Consider the following 16,499-nt stretch of genomic DNA (forward strand, 5'->3'; position numbering starts at 1 on the left):
GAAAATGAGCTGTGTGAATTCTATTGTCTTGGTATACACAAATGGCTGAACAGTTCAAGACATTATGTTCACTGGTTAGCTAGTATATCCGATAGTCTTTTACAAAGGAAAGTTCAAAGTCACAAGCTACTTCTTCCGATACAGTAACTTTTCTTCTACTCTCTCTGTGTCTGCATCATCATTTGCATTGTGTTTATCAATTTCTATTCATGTGGGGGATTGTTGGAAAAATAGCATGGAGTGAATAAGAAATTCATATTTCTATGTTCACTTGAAGATGCTATTAAAAGTGGTAAATATCTTGAGTCCCACATAGGAAAGGAAATAGATAAGATATGAGTTTATATGTTCATGAGTTGGACATTGGGTTGAGCTTTTGGCATATGTGGGCTGGGCTTACTTGTCCAAATAATAGTATTTTATTATTTTAATTAAATTTTTTTTTTGTCAGTTAGCCTGTACATAGCAGTTATTACTGAAATAAAGTAGCTGTTCAGTAACGTATAATTTAACATAGTCCCTCATTCATAAAACTATTTTTTTTAGAAAAAACTCTCCTAGTGAGAATAATTTTTGTGCATTCATTCTGTGTCAAAGAGAGAGCAAGAGACATTGAGTAGTTCACAAAGTACGACCTTGTGTGCTTCGTTTTCGTGCTGTAGATCATTTTATCCAGGAGGCAGACGTCCGTGAGTCTCAAAGCACCATGGTGATTGTGTGAGGGGCGAAATCTGCTTTAAGGAAATTGTGTTAAACACAAGACTTAATCTGAATTATTCACACATTTGGTCTGTGAGTTTTTAATTAATTGCATATTTCTCTTTATATATTTATTCAGTATTTGTTTGTTACTGTTGCCTTGTACATCTATTTATGTTATTGCTTTTTCTTAAATCTGTGTATTGTTCATTTTGCTTTATCACAAAAATAAATTGTTAATATATAACCAACAAGTCTAATCTACAAAACCCGAACACGCGAAACCACTGCAAGAACTCGGCTGGAATGTCTTGATTAGCTTCAACCGGTGTTTTCTTGAAAGCATTGTGCACTATATATGTGGGATAATAAAACAAATACTGTCAGTTATAATGCCCAAGATACAGTTTAATTCACAATACTAAAGAATATATCAAATCAACATAGGCATGTGAAACGAACAACAGAAACCGAAAGGATACTGTATATCAAATAAACTGCAAAAGGTATTTAAAATAAAATCCCGTTACTACAAAACATCAAAAGCTCAAAAGAAGTCTCTATTTGCATCTCTAATCTCTATCTCCCCTGGGGGGTAATAAATTGCCCACTTGATATTGGGCCATTAGCCACTGACCCAATGAATAATAAAGAAGGCCCAATTGATAAAAGGGGACCTACTCAAGCCCAACCAATCAAGCCACAAATCATACCAATTACCAAGTAGCTTCATTCAGCCCGACGGCACTCACCGAGGAGAATTTCACCTAAAATTGGCTTGCCGAGGAGAACTTGCCCCAGGAATATGGCCAAGGAACTACAACGCATGAGAATGCTTCACAAGAGGCATACCAGAAATTGTAATTTAGATTAGGAATTATATTTTGTAGATTGTGTATTTCTCTACACATCTTCAAAAAATTTTCTACATGTGCTTTTCTAATTAATTAGAATCAGTTAGTTTCAATTAGTTAGCTTTAGTAATATTTTCTCTGACTTTCCTCTTGTTAGCTTGTATATTTTCAACATACAAGAAGTTCATTTATTATATTCACTCTAGCACTATCACTAGCATTAGCAGCACTCATGATATGGCTGGCCTCTTAAAATTTCTGATGACAGCATGATTCTCTCTTTGGTCTTGGATTATGCATTAGTAACCATGTTTATAATTTTCTTATTTTTCCTACTTAATAAAGATAAGTGGTGGCTCAATATTTAAAATATTCAAATAATTCAATCTTGAAGGATAAATATTCTCAGTTGAACGACCATCCTTTTAGAAACAATTACACGATCTAATCAGTTCATCCCGGTGATTCCAAGGTCATGGTTTCTCACGGTAGTCTATCTAAGTCTAACTATCTATGCAGCTGAGTCCATAAAAAAAAAAAATCTATACAAGCGTAGCTGGTTTGCATAGTTTGTTTGTGGCAATTTTGTTGCGTGCTTGTAGTTTGTGCTTTGCTAGTAAAATCCTTCTGAGATATATATATTGTTTTCATAAAACAAGAAGTTTAAAAAGAAATCTAATATATGTTTAATTTTGTATTAAACTTTTGAGTTTTGACTCAAATTCTATTATTATTATTATTTTTCAGTTATTTTATTTTTTTATGTTTATCATGCATGCTAGAAGTTCCACAATGCAATTCTAGAGGTGAGTTTGCATCTGCGTTTAGTTTATGTACAATTTTTTAAAATTTTATTTTTTTTAAAGTACAAGTATACTTTAGTGCATTTTCAGTAAAATATTTTACCAAAAATTTAGTTAAACTTTCTCACATATTGTGCATATATAGAACTTTAACTAGTTTGCAGTAGCAGCAATATATTGTTGGCTGATACTAACTAGTTTGCCTGATTGGATGTCATCAAGATAAGGTCAATCTTAGATAGAGGTCACGGTAGCAGATATTTAGTGGGTATTGTCGGTGAGAATTAGTTTTAATTCACTACAAATTATGCTTCAATACCGGCCAACAACTCTGAATAATGAATGGACCCTAAATTTGACTGATGCGGATTTGTAATTGAAGAAATTCATCTGATTCGGTAATGAAACATGGAAGTTTCTTCTCAAATTTGGAAAGTAGTTCAAAGAAAGTTGGGCTCCATTATTAATTTTATTTAAGTTTGGAAAGTTTTGATTAACTAAAACACAATCTGTTTGGAAAATAAGAATTCTTTTTGACATATGGAAAATAAGAATTTTTGCAAAATATTTAGGCAGTAAAGAGCCGTATATCTCTCTCAGGTCTCAACCACCATATCTAACAAGCTATATTAATGGTTGAACATCAAGCATTTCTGAATAAGGAGTAGTAATACATTTATCAAAAAGAATGAGTAGTAGTAACACAAAGTGTGTATGCTCTTGGAGGCGCCATATAGAACCAACTTCAATAAACAGTAGCTTTCGTTACAACTACTTTGTTATATTATTATAGGGAAAATGCCATTTCCAAGACTTGCATGGCCTGGGAAAAGCAAGCTAAATATTTCTAAAATGAAACATGATTCCCTTTCATAATGCTAGATTAGAGGAAGTTTATGGTATTGCTTTCTGTCTTTTTTTTTGGTAAGTACTAGGTGGAATAATGCTTCAATAGAATCAATAGGCATGATTCTTCTGCTTCATGCCCGACTACACAAAACAAAAAAGTATAATTCAATGAGTTGAACAAAAGAGACCATATACTTTACAAACCAAATCTTATTTTTTAAGAATTATGAATAAGATCATTCATTACGTAACTTGATGTTGGATCCATTGTCCTTATGCCTGACTAATATGTGGATTCTTGCAATATTTTGTAAAGTACCGTGCAAGATGACCCCAAAAAAAAAAAAACCTTCATTGTAGCAAAAAATAAAAGAAAAAACTCCATCAACTCCCTTAAAAATTGTTGATCCATAATGTGGGTCCCACCCCACCACATCCATGATCCAACACCAAAATATATAGCTAAAACTTATCAAATTGTGATGGTCCTAGTGGTGGTGGTTGAGTTGACATTATAGAACTCTAAAAGCTTTTGACTAAATCAGTGTACAGGTGGAGCTTACTCTTAATATATAAATAAATAAATGAATGAATGAATATATATATATATATATATATATATATATATATATATATATATATATATAAAAGACATGCATTAAACTTCAATGAATTTAGTACAAAATACTTTGCCTTATTGGACTAACCTAGCCTTATCAAAACCTAAAAGTATTATAACAAGAGACTTATAACTCAATTAGTACTTTTGATATTTTTAACAAAAAAGTTTAAAGTTTAAACCTCTTTTCCCTTAATTATTAAATTATCAAAAAAATAGAAGGAAAAGAAACTAAGATAATTAGTAATTACCACCATGAGCCATGGGTTATCAAGCAAAACAAAACAACTCTTAGTGGAGTGGCTTGATTTTTTTTTTTTTTTTTAATAATTCAAATGTTGTAACAAGGAAGAAATATGAGAATTGGAATCTTATTTCTCTTAAACAACTCTTATTAAATTAATTTTTTTGGTAGAATACTCTAATTAATTAATAGCATGATGTCTTAAGTTATTAAAAATATGCGACACTATTTTATAAGGTTGTGTGACATTCATTGGAATATAAAATCCACACAATTATAATTTTATGAAATATTTATCATATAGTCAAGAGATCAAGAGCCTTATAGGTTAGTTATTTTGTGAGGTCTTCTCTATGAAAAAAAACATGGTTCACCCCCCCCCCCACCTCCACTTGTTATAATAATTAAATTATAAAAAAAATGTTATATATTATAATTATAATATATATTTTTATCCTTCAAAATTGAATAATGTTCTCTTTTAATCAATGATAAGAAACAACTTTTCCCCTTGTGAGACACTCAAACCTAAGAAAAATTCAAATTTGACTAAGACTCATTTTTTTTAATACTTTTTTAATAGGAAAATGTTAATAAATGCCCTTAAGGCATTTTTTAGTGAATCATTTGAAGATATTTTTTATGAGAAAAAAAGAAAAAAAGAATTAATATTTTGACAAATTTTTCAATTTCTCATAAAACTGATAAAAGTGATATATAACATAACCCATTGACATGACTCATTACTTCACAATTAATATAATAATAAGGAATAAATTATTTATTATTCAATAATTAAGAGATGACATTGATGCAATTTTGAAGTTTGGGCATATATATATATATTACAAAAATACAAATAACCCCAAAATTAAGGAACATGGATTTCATTACCATCCATCTAAATAACCCCAAAATTAAGGAATATAATTGGTGATCAATTCCTCTTGATCATCAGTGATCAGTCCTTAATTTTGATCTCAAATCTCAATCAATAATCTCAATAAAAATCAAACGAACCTAATTTCTGATCCAACAGAAATAAAAGAAGGACTCATATAATTTGATAGTTCAGCGTTTGTATACTATTAATTATTCCTTCTCCAGTTCTAAAACCCCCACACACGGGTCAACTCGCTCGTGCGATCATTTCTAATTCTCGTTGAAATCTCTCTCTCTCTCTCTCTCTCTCTCTCTCTCTCTGTAACTCTGCAACTATCACAGTTGCTCTCTCTTCAACATTCTAACTCTCTCTCTCTAAAATTTTCTCTCTCTAAAAATCTTGCTCTATTACAATACTACAAAGCTCAGAGCAATTCTCAACTGACTTTCTCTCTCTATGTCTGCTATAATAAGCTCAAAGCAGCACATTCTAGAAGCTTCGAGAACTTTTGACTCAGATCTTGAACTACAAGCTTCACTGTGTGAAACCGATCCATGTAAGCAAGCTTTTCCTTTTTTTTACTTTTCTTTCTTTTGTAAAGCTCTCTCAGCTTCAACACTCGCATTTCCTAACTCAGAATATGAAGAATTCTAAAGTTTTAGAAAGAAAATCAAAATCGTTGATTTCAAGCTTCGCATGCAATTTATAGTGTAAAGATTCAATTCTTGGATTGCGACTACTATGTCTGTAAATAGTTAAGAGTACTCGAGAATCGGTGTGTATTTGTGTTCCTTGTTTGGTTGCGGAGAAAGTGGAGAGAAAATAGAAAGAAATTGATTCTTTTAGTTATATAAAAAGAATTTCCGTTACGTGTATTGATTAACTGACGGTAAGTTTTTTTTTTTTTCTTTGTCTTTGGGCTCTGTTTGGTGGCTGAGAAAATGTAGGAAGTGAAAGGAAGCCTGAAATTTCTATTTTTGTGATTATTGTTATTACTGTTATGATAATCATTAATCATCATAATTAATAATTCAGGACCAAAGTGCACTAAAATTAATGGAGTTTTTGTTTTCTTTCGTTTTCTGAGTGGCCAAGTGGACAGTTAGATTCAAATGGTCCACATTTAATGCTACTCTTGGTGATTTTAGGCTCTGTTTGGGGGCTGAGAAAATGCAAGAAAATTATAGAACTGAAAAGTTTCACGTTTTTATGTTTAAATTATTTAATCGTAAGAAGGAAAATAAGAAAGAAACATAATCCAGCAATGCTATTTGGCTTATATAGAGAAATAAAAACAACAAACTAACTCTTTATTATTATTATTATTATTATTATTATTATTATTATTATTTATTTTAACGCCATTATTATCATGATTTTGAACAGGGGAATGAAAGTTCTGTTTTCTTGCGCTATGTAGAATCGGATCTTCAAAGCAATATTTTTGGTGATGTAATATAGTTGATGAAACCAATGGAGGAAAGCAGCACAAGAGGGGATTTAAGACAGTCATCATTTAAGTCAGGTGGCACTTTTAAGCCCACTCTGTCGGGAAAGTCAACTCCTCGGAATTCTCCCACATTTCGAAGACTGAACTCGAGCCGAACTCCACGAAGAGAAGGTAGAAGTGTTGGAGGTGGAATACAGTGGTTTAGAAGCAACAGGTTGGTGTATTGGTTGCTACTGATTACTCTTTGGGCTTACTTGGGATTTTATGTTCAGTCCAGGTGGGCTCACGGTGATAACAAGGAGGAGTTTTTGGGGTTTAAAAATGAGGAAAGTAATGGAAATCCAGATACTGAGCTGAATCCCCGAAGGGATTTGATTGCAAAGGATGATGTATTTGCAGTCAATAATGGGACTATCAAAAGTGAGGCTCAAGAGGATAAAGGGATGGGTGTAGTTTTGGCTAAAAAAGAGAATGTTGTTTCATCAAATAGGAAATTAAAATCAAGGAAGAGAAGTAAAAGAACACGACGTAGATCGCGTGGTAAGCAGAAGACAGCATTAGGGGTTGAACACCTTGACAAAGAGGAACAAGAACCAGAAATTCCAAACAAAAATGCTTCTTATGGGTTGCTTGTTGGTCCATTTGGCTTGACAGAGGATAGAATTTTGGAATGGAGTCCTGAGAAGCGTTCTGGAACCTGTGACAGGAAGGGAGACTTTGCACGTCTTGTTTGGTCTAGGAGATTTGTGTTGATATTCCATGAGCTTTCAATGACAGGGGCTCCAATTTCAATGATGGAATTGGCAACAGAGCTTTTAAGCTGTGGAGCTACAGTTTCTGCTGTAGTTCTTAGCAAAAGGGGTGGGTTGATGCCAGAACTTGATAGGAGAGGAATCAAGGTGCTTGAGGACAGAGCTGACCTGAGCTTCAAAACTGCCATGAAGGCAGATCTTGTCATTGCTGGATCAGCTGTCTGTGCATCATGGATTGGTAGGAACTATTTGGCAGCATTTATTAATATAATTTGATAAGTTTTACATTTATTACTTATGCTGATATGAAAAAATTCAAAGAAAGTTGAGTAAAAAGTGCATGATTTGAATAATCAATTACACCTCTGTCCATATAATTTTTTTTATCACCAGCATTTTTTATTTCTTTACTTCCTGTATGCATGTTATGGTATGTTATATCCAACATTAAGTGTCTTCTGTATTCTGTGTTTTCAATACTCTTCTGTAGCTTTGAAGTGCTTATAAGTTGCTTTATACATAAGTATGTTAACTACTTCTGTTCAGCTATTGAAATGCATTACTCTTCGCAATTTTAGCTTTAAAAACAATTGTCATACCTGTTATATGTTAAAAACCATTGCTACATTCTATGGCATCTAAATATGACCTTGGTCACATAATGATACCACTCTGATTTCAAATAAGAATACAAAAGAAGAGTTAAAGTCATGTAGTTTTCTTCACATATCAAAGGTCATATCATCTTTATGTCTCAGCTATGACATGCAATTCTGTTGATGAAAAAAAAAGAGTTTAGAAGTTGTGGATCAGAAAACTAATGTTTGTTGTAAAAGTAACAGTGGATTTCTTTATCACATGCTGTAATGGCAATCATCTGGTTGAATTTCTTCAATAAAGTATTAACAGGCTTCTCTAACGGTGGAGTTTTCTTCTTCTAGGAGTAATGGTTGCTTCTTATAATTCTCATCAAACATAATTGATTATGCGTACACTAATTAAAATCAACAAAATGAGAATATTTACTTATATGAGTTATGAGCGACTCTCTACGTACCTCTTTGGTAATGTTCCTGAAATTCCTGTCTTGGATTACTCCAATAACATCTATTTTTACAGGTTGCTTTGCTTTTGTTGTGGTTTATCTTTATCCTGCTTCAACTGAAAACAGTCATTTTGGTACTGTGACTGTTGAGTAACAACTAATATTAATTTGTTTAGTCTTTAGTGTGAATGAGTTGTTTGAAGAAGTATTGGCTTCTTTTGAATGTATGCTGTGGTATTACCTTAAATAACAAACAACTTCACGATTTATATTTATTTAATTGTTTTTTCTTCAGATCAATATATTGCTCATTTTCCGGCTGGTGGCAGTCAAGTTGGTTGGTGGATAATGGAAAACCGGCGAGAGTACTTTGATCGGGCAAAGGTTGTCCTTAACCGAGTGAAAATGCTGATTTTTCTATCTGAATCACAGTCTAGACAATGGCTAAACTGGTGTGAAGAAGAAAACATTAAGCTGAGATCTCAGCCTGCAGTTGTTCCGCTTTCTGTTAATGATGAACTAGCATTTGTAGCTGGCATTTCTAGTTCACTTAATACGCCATCTTTCACTACTGACAAAATGCAACAGAAAAGGCAGTTGTTGCGGGATTCAGTTAGAAAGGAGATGGGATTAACAGATAATGATATGCTTGTAATGTCCCTGAGTAGTATAAACCCTGGAAAAGGCCAGCTCTTACTTTTTGAGTCAGCACGCTTGATGGTTGAACAAGAACCTTTGGATGATGATCCTCAGATAAAAAATCCAATGGATATTGCCCAAGACCAATCTACCTTGGCTAGAAAACACCATTTAAGAGCTCTGTTACAAGTTGAAAATGCCAAGACCAACGAATCACCTACTTCAAGTGGCTCTTTTGTCAAGTTGAAAATACCCAATGGGAAAACCTTGCGGTTACGTAGTCTCTTTACATCTGTTAATGACACAGATGCTGTGAACTTTTATGTCAATCAAAAAGGAACAATGTTGTCTGATAATGGGGAAAAACCAGAACAGTCGCTTAAAATTCTTGTTGGTTCTGTGGGATCTAAGAGCAACAAGGTGCCTTATGTCAAAGGACTTCTAAAATTTTTATCCCTGCATTCAAATGTGTCAAAGTCAGTGTTGTGGACTCCAGCAACTACACGTGTAGCCTCACTCTATTCTGCTGCAGATGTTTATGTCATAAACTCCCAGGTGAACTATTTACATGGTCTTTTAGTGATTCAAGTCAATAAAAAGTGCTTTGATTTTGTGCTTGTTCTTATGTTTTGATTAATTTTGCTGTGTACTTTAAAAATTTTCAAGTTTGGGGATATATCCCCTTTTACAAAGAATCCTTGCGTACAGCTCCATTCGATACCCAAAAGTGTTATGAAGGTGTCTCTAGTTAGGTGTCTATTAGTGTGTTACACTTACAATGTACATGCTGAGAAATTTTACATGGTATTGATCTTTGAAAATATATAATATCTTACTTCTTGCATTTTATATGAAGTTTAATTCTCAACAAACTCAAAATAACTTTCTTAATTTATGCTTCTTATCATTTTCATTCTTGTACGTTAAACAAATTTCGCAACGTAAAATTTGTCAAATTGTGTACAGGGACTGGGAGAAACATTTGGGAGAGTGACAATTGAAGCAATGGCCTTTGGACTTCCGGTATGACAACCAACTAGATTTTCTTTCTTGTTTATTGGCGTTGCATATGGTTTTTTCACTTTGTCCTGCTAGTTTATCTTTGCTTAAAGAACTTAAATATGTTAAAGCACGCCAGTTTAATATTGTAGTGTGATCCTGGCCTCCATACTGCTTATGCTGGTGGCTTGATACCTCTGATCACAGAGCCCAAACTCCATTAAGATTAGGCATTATTATTCATAAGAGTTGAAGTTATTTTTTTAGTCCTGAACATACACTTTTTGTAATGATAGGTGAAGCACGCCTTTTACCACATCAATCAAACTATTAAATTACTTAATTTCTTTGAATTTGTTAGGGGTGATAACACCTTGAGCAGTCCCCAGGTGAGGGCTTCTTGTAATGCGTCATGACACTACCATAACCCAAAAGCTTCATCTATGGGTTTGGATCTAACAATGTTATATCAGCAACTGACTATTTTTACTACCATGTGATGTAGAAATTAATATTTACACTTACACGTGGATATTCCAACAATGAACAATCTCTCGTTTCCTTCCGTGTGTCTCTACCACCACATTAGCTATAGTCCCCCCTAAATAGAAGCCTTTAACATCTATCAAGTGTCATGTGCCAAGGATAGGAGCCTAATTTTATCCAATGCTTATAAGAGTCACCGGGGTTTTACCATAAAGCTGTCTTGACTATAGGTGTTGGAATTTGAAGCTAGTGGAAGCACATTCACAATAAACAAGACATTAAAAGCATCCACACAAGACACAAAGTTTAATGTAATTTGGACAACTCATAATCAAATGCAGCATCTCTTGCTTTGAGGCTATTTCCAATGTTTGCTTTAAACCCATCTCTTGCCATGTTGCATGTTTATTGATAACTTAAGAAGTTAGTGTTGACATTGTCTTTCTTAAGTTATTGATGTCCTCTGAATTTGCAAGATTTTTCTTTTCTTTTCTTTTCTTTTTGTGTGCTAGCATTGTGTTTGAGTTTGTGCATTTGCATTTGCACAAACTCAACAATGACACAAAGAAAATTTCCTTTGGCAAGTCCTGTCTACGTAATTGAGACTGCATTGCCTTTTTGATAATTTTAACGGCTTTATCTTTTGGTTTGATTTCACTGTTGTCTTGATCTCCCAGTGATTATAGCAAGTTCTAATTAGTGGCTAATTATGATTCAATCATGGTAATAATGAACATTAAGATGCATTAGATGCTTTGACATATAAGATAACAATTATGTTAGATGAAATCAAAATCATGGATTGGATCTTGGGAACATGGAGTTCGAAGAAAAGCTGTACCATGCTGCATAGGTTTATGAGTGCAACAAACAGATCCTGATAATATTTTCATTTCATTTTGTGGAACAGGTGCTTGGAACAGATGCTGGTGGGACAAGAGAGATTGTTGATCACAATGTAACAGGTCTTCTTCATCCTCTGGGGCGTCCAGGAACTCATTTCCTTGCTCAAAATCTTCGGTTTTTGCTTAAAAACCCATTGGCAAGGGAGCAAATGGGAATGGAAGGACGAAACAAGGTAGAGAGAATGTACTTAAAGCGGCAGATGTACAAGAGATTTGTAGAGGTTCTCGTCAATTGCATGAAAACCAAATAACACTGAGACATTCTCATTCTTTCATTGATTTTTGAATATTAAAGGGTGCTGTGGGTGTAGAAAATAGAAATTTTATACCCTTCTGATTGATTGACAGAATACCATACCCAGTGATATAAAATTCCTCTAGAAATTAAAAGGATTTTGATTCTTCAAAAGGAGCTCAATTTGAATTTGGAGCTTAATAGTTTAATTCCTTTAACGGGTTCACATAGTTTTTATTACTTCCAAGATGGCAACTATATTGCAAAGAGCATGTTGCTTGGTTCAGATTTCATTTCAAATCATATATGCTAGTTCGTAGTTCTCACCAATAAGGGTCGAAAATAACTGGGATGCCGCATAACTTATCACCTTGCAGCAATTAGGTAATTCTTTTTCTGCTGTAACTTGGCTCCGTTGACAATGTACTAGATGCATTGGCCGAGTAGGATATTATTTAGACAAAATTAAAAGACAATGTGTGCAAATTGTAACTAATATTAGTAATAAAAAAGTAACTAATTAATTAAAAATGTAAATGTTATACCAAATACAATGTTAACTAGTTAAAGGACGTGTGTTGCATGGTTTTATCTTATACTTATAGAATATATATTTTATCTGATAAATAGTAACAAAATAAATAATTATAATAACAAAATGAATAAATTGTATTGGTATAATAGTAATCAAATATAAAATGATAACACCTAAATAAAAATTATTATTTTGGGAGATTGTTAAATACCTCTTCGTACACTATTTTTTTTGGTGTATTCTTGTTCTTGTTTGTCATTGTTCTTTATTAGAAAATTTAATGATTGATAAAAATCATGTCAAACCATATTTAATTATTTCTCCTAAAATAATTTTTTAATGATTGATAAATAAAAAAATAAATAAATGGACAAATTGCAATTTTTTTTATAGGTCAAAGTGTACAACTCTAATAGTTAGCCAAAGCTATTTCAATCTTAAAAAAAATTAAATTGTTATGAACAATTTATCATCAAATTTAAATCAAGACATTCTTAATAATAAGCTAAAAAGAAGATTGTTCTCTAAAGCAAAATTGAGAGGATAAATGCAAAATATCACCATTGGAACCCATGTCATAAAACACAAATAATTTTAAAAAATCATGTCTAAACATATTTAATGATTGATTCTCAAACCATAATCATATAAATTGGATAAAACTTAAGAAAATTAGGTTAACAAAAGACAACAAAAATAAACAAAACCTATTCAATTTAATGGAAAAAAAATTAGAGTAAACAAATATATACCTGCAAAGTTGTAGGAAGAAGAAGAGAAGAATAGAAAAAAAAAGAATTGTATGGTAAGTTTTCATTATGAATTATCTTATATATATACACTTAATATTGAAGAAGTTGATATGAACAAAAAATTTAATCTCTAATTTGTGGAAGTGTGAAGCTAAAGTCTAAATCTTAAAAAGAGTGGCATGTGAACAAGAAAAGTCACATTGTTTGAAGAGGAAATCCAAAGAATTTAGTGTTTTATTTAAACACTAAAAGTTGTACCTTGTTGCTTTTTTTTTTTTTTTTTAAATACATGTAAAATGTTGCATTTTTATTATTATTATTTGATTTGATAAATTTGATTTGATTTGATAAATTTAAAAGACACGACACTTGCTAAAACCTCCGTGAACCGACACTTTCGATCACCGGAACAGTGGTTGCTTGTCAGTGCGACGGTTTGCTGGATAAAGTTTATTTCTTTTTATTTTGAATTACGTTAACACAACCTAATTAAGGGAGCTTCTGACTTATGTCGGTCTCGTGACTCACTCATGTGGTTCTTTTTTTTTTCTTTTTTCTTTTTTCTTTTTTTTCTCTTTTTTATGAACTCACCCATTGGTATTACTTTTTCAAAATCCACATGGGTCGGGTTGGGTTGTGTTGAACTCATGGGTTAGACAAAATTTATTATTATTATTATTATTATTATTATTATTAAATTGAGTAGAAAAAAATATAAATATAAATATATTTAAAAAATCCAAAAATTAGTATAAATGTAATTCCTTAAAGGCAAACAACACTAAAGACTAAATAACAATAGTAATAAAAACCGACCCAACCCGACGGGTTGAGTCTGGTCGGGTCGATTTTGGCGGGTTGGTTGCACACCCCTTTCTCATATATGAGATGTTATATGATGATGATAGTAAAAATATATGAATTGATTTTGAATTAGTAACTTGATGTGAAATAATACTACGTGATGAAGACTTAGGAATATTTATTTTGTAATATATATAATATTTTTCATTGTAATTCTGAATTGGTTCATTGGAGTAGACTGATACCAAAATATTTCGTTTCAACGAACACACCAAAACAATCACTGAAACAAAATTGACAGCTTTAATAAGTACATAGTGGGAGATAAGTGAGTAGTGCTCCCAATTAGTTAGTTTGTTAGAGATTAAGTGATTACAGATTAGTTACTAGTTAGCCTCTACATTGGTCAACATTGCGAAGAACTATTCTATAAAGGCCTATAACTAGTGCAATGCTGGCATATAAGAAAACTAATGCAGATTCCCTTACCTTCATTCTAAATTCTTTCCCTTACCTACTTTCAACATTCTTTGAGGGTGACTCCCTCAAACCAGTTTGATCTTAAATACTTCTGTAGGGGTATTGGGCCCAGTAATTTATGAAGGACGGCCCAACGAGGTCTTTTGGGCTAGAAACCCAAATCCGAAAACATCAAAATGATCGTGGAGTATTTAAGTGTCCCATACCGTCCGAGGAGTAGATTTGTCCTCGGAATGTTAAGCCGAGGATACACAGTATACGTGGAAGACAGTAGAAAGAGCGGTGGAATGTCTAAAGTAAAACTGCTACCACCGCCCATATATTAAAGACTCTGTAATTGATACGCTGACTGTATAGATGGAAGGATGGGACCTGAGCATAGAGCTTGGAACTTGGTCCCAAATCCCAGCGGGCTTTAGGGAAGAATGGATGGGACAAATATCCAAAAATGAGGATTGCAACCATAAAGTGGAAGAGGATGAAGAGAAGAGGAGGATTATAAATAGGAGGGAAGGCATATGAAGCAAGGGAGGGCTTTTTGAGAAAGAAAAAGTGTATGATAATCAATATTTGTATCCAAACTTGAGAAAAACTATTAGAAACTATCCTCGGAAACAGTCCGAGGAGGAATTCTCAGTCTTACTCTTTGCAAACGATTCTTTGTTTTGTTCCATTGGGCCCAAAGCCCGTTCTTTTTGTAATTGTCTAAGCCATCCTTGAAATCTAAATTACAAACCCATCCTCTACAAATTCATTGTGAAGAAAGGCCTTTCAAGCCCATTTTCCTCCCAGCCGTGGTTTGGGAATTTGAATTGTGTCCTTACAACTTCATTTACCATTGTCACCATTCTCTAAATACCTAACACCTCAAAATTGTCCATTCCTTAGTAGCACAAGAAGGTTCACTTCAGAAATCCGTATTTCCATCGGAATGCCAATTCCACTCAACGATTATTGAAAATTGAAATCGCAAAAGTAACAACAGTGTTTAAGAGAAACTAGAAGGTTGCCCGCGCGTTGCGCGGATAATACTGTAAGCTTTTATGTAAAATGGTTTTTGAAATTTTTGTACATATATTATAACATAAATGGTTGATATTTTCATTGCTAAAATCACCTACAATTATAGTAGAAATTTCAGAGCATGTAGGCATATTTTGTTGTCTACCATCAGTTGATCGTAAACCAATTAATTGCAAGCATACATTATGCATATCAAACTCCTTGAACCTGTCCCTTGTCATACGAAATGTCTAACTAAGGCGTTGACCCTATGAAGCATCTTCAATTGATCGTAAACCAATTAATTGCAAGCATACATTATGCATATCAAACTCCTTGAACCTGTCCCTTGTCATACGAAATGTCTAACTAAGGCATTGACCCTAAGAAGCATCTTCAATAATATTTTAACTATAGCAGTGCTAAGGTTGCATAGTGATTCATGTCTAGGCAAAGCAACAAACACACTTTGATATTGTCAAGGCTCTTGCGGACAATCGTACATGATACTTGACCAATAAATAAATAAAGCAAGTAGTTTCAATGATGGTTGAGGTAAACATGATTCAACATTTTTTACAATTTTTTTAACCACTGCACACCCTTGGTGTGATGCTCACTCCACAAGTATAAGTACTTATGGGGTGTGGGAGGCAAGGGTCGGGGTTCAAGTCTCCAGGAGGGACCTTCACATACATATACACTTAGATTAGGCTAGAATAGAAATTCTATCTTCTATAAAAAAAATAATAATAATAAAACAATTTTTTAACAAAGGTGTACCAGTATAATATATTTAACAATTTTTTAATACCATTTTGAGTTTATATAGATTCTAGGCTAACCTTCAAATAATGGAGACACCACATAATTTTTTTCTGCCCACTTAGTTCTTAATTTATACCTTTGGGGTTCTATTGTTTCTTTCTTTGTTCTTATTTTTAACAATTGAGTTTCTATCATTTAGTAGGACATAGAATATGTGTAGATTATGGTGATTGTTTTAAAAATTTTCTACCAAATAATACTTAACCCCTCAATAGGTAAAAGAAAATTATTCACCTAAAAATAATAACTTCTTTCTTACCCGTAGCTAATTTAATTTGTTTCACTTATGTCAATTATATAGGCTACTACATAATACAACCAAATAAAAATTATAAATTTTCTGTCAAGCATTTTATCAAATACTATGGATTCAAAATAATATATATGATTACTCTTGGGCTCTTTGCACTTTGAATCCCACAAAAGTTTTGCCTTTATTGGCGCTTTGAATGTGACCCAATCCATAGAGATACATGTATGTGTGCTCCGACTACATGTGGCTTGGAGGAGCTTGATTTATTGATTAAGTTTCTTCCTCATTGATCTTTCTACCTGCCCAACAAAACCAGATTAGTTACTCAACCTGTCTTTGCCTTAGGGTCTAAATATTACCCAATTCAACTAATTTTCTTAATC

At 32.9% G+C, this 16,499-nt stretch overlaps 1 protein-coding gene across 4 annotated transcripts; it reads left to right on the forward strand.

Annotated features, from left to right (window-relative positions):
* Window positions 1-5,214: 5,214 nt before the first annotated feature.
* Window positions 5,215-11,636, forward strand: LOC142637346 (uncharacterized). Of its 4 annotated transcripts, none has more exons than XM_075811619.1 (5): window positions 5,215-5,507; window positions 6,338-7,391; window positions 8,494-9,392; window positions 9,804-9,860; window positions 11,233-11,636. In XM_075811619.1, exons 2-5 carry the CDS (start codon window positions 6,416-6,418, stop codon window positions 11,476-11,478), a joined length of 2,178 nt encoding a protein of 725 aa, XP_075667734.1. In that variant the 5' UTR covers window positions 5,215-5,507; window positions 6,338-6,415; the 3' UTR covers window positions 11,479-11,636. The 4 variants fall into 4 exon arrangements, with proteins under 4 accessions (XP_075667734.1, XP_075667735.1, XP_075667736.1 ...); XM_075811620.1 differs by having other exon boundaries at window positions 5,261-5,507; window positions 6,372-7,391; XM_075811621.1 differs by lacking the exon at window positions 5,215-5,507 and adding an exon at window positions 5,589-5,840.
* The last annotated feature ends 4,863 nt before the right edge of the window (window positions 11,637-16,499 follow it).

This window comes from Castanea sativa, chromosome 5 (genome assembly GCF_040712315.1).
Source record: "Castanea sativa cultivar Marrone di Chiusa Pesio chromosome 5, ASM4071231v1".
NCBI lineage: Eukaryota > Viridiplantae > Streptophyta > Magnoliopsida > Fagales > Fagaceae > Castanea > Castanea sativa.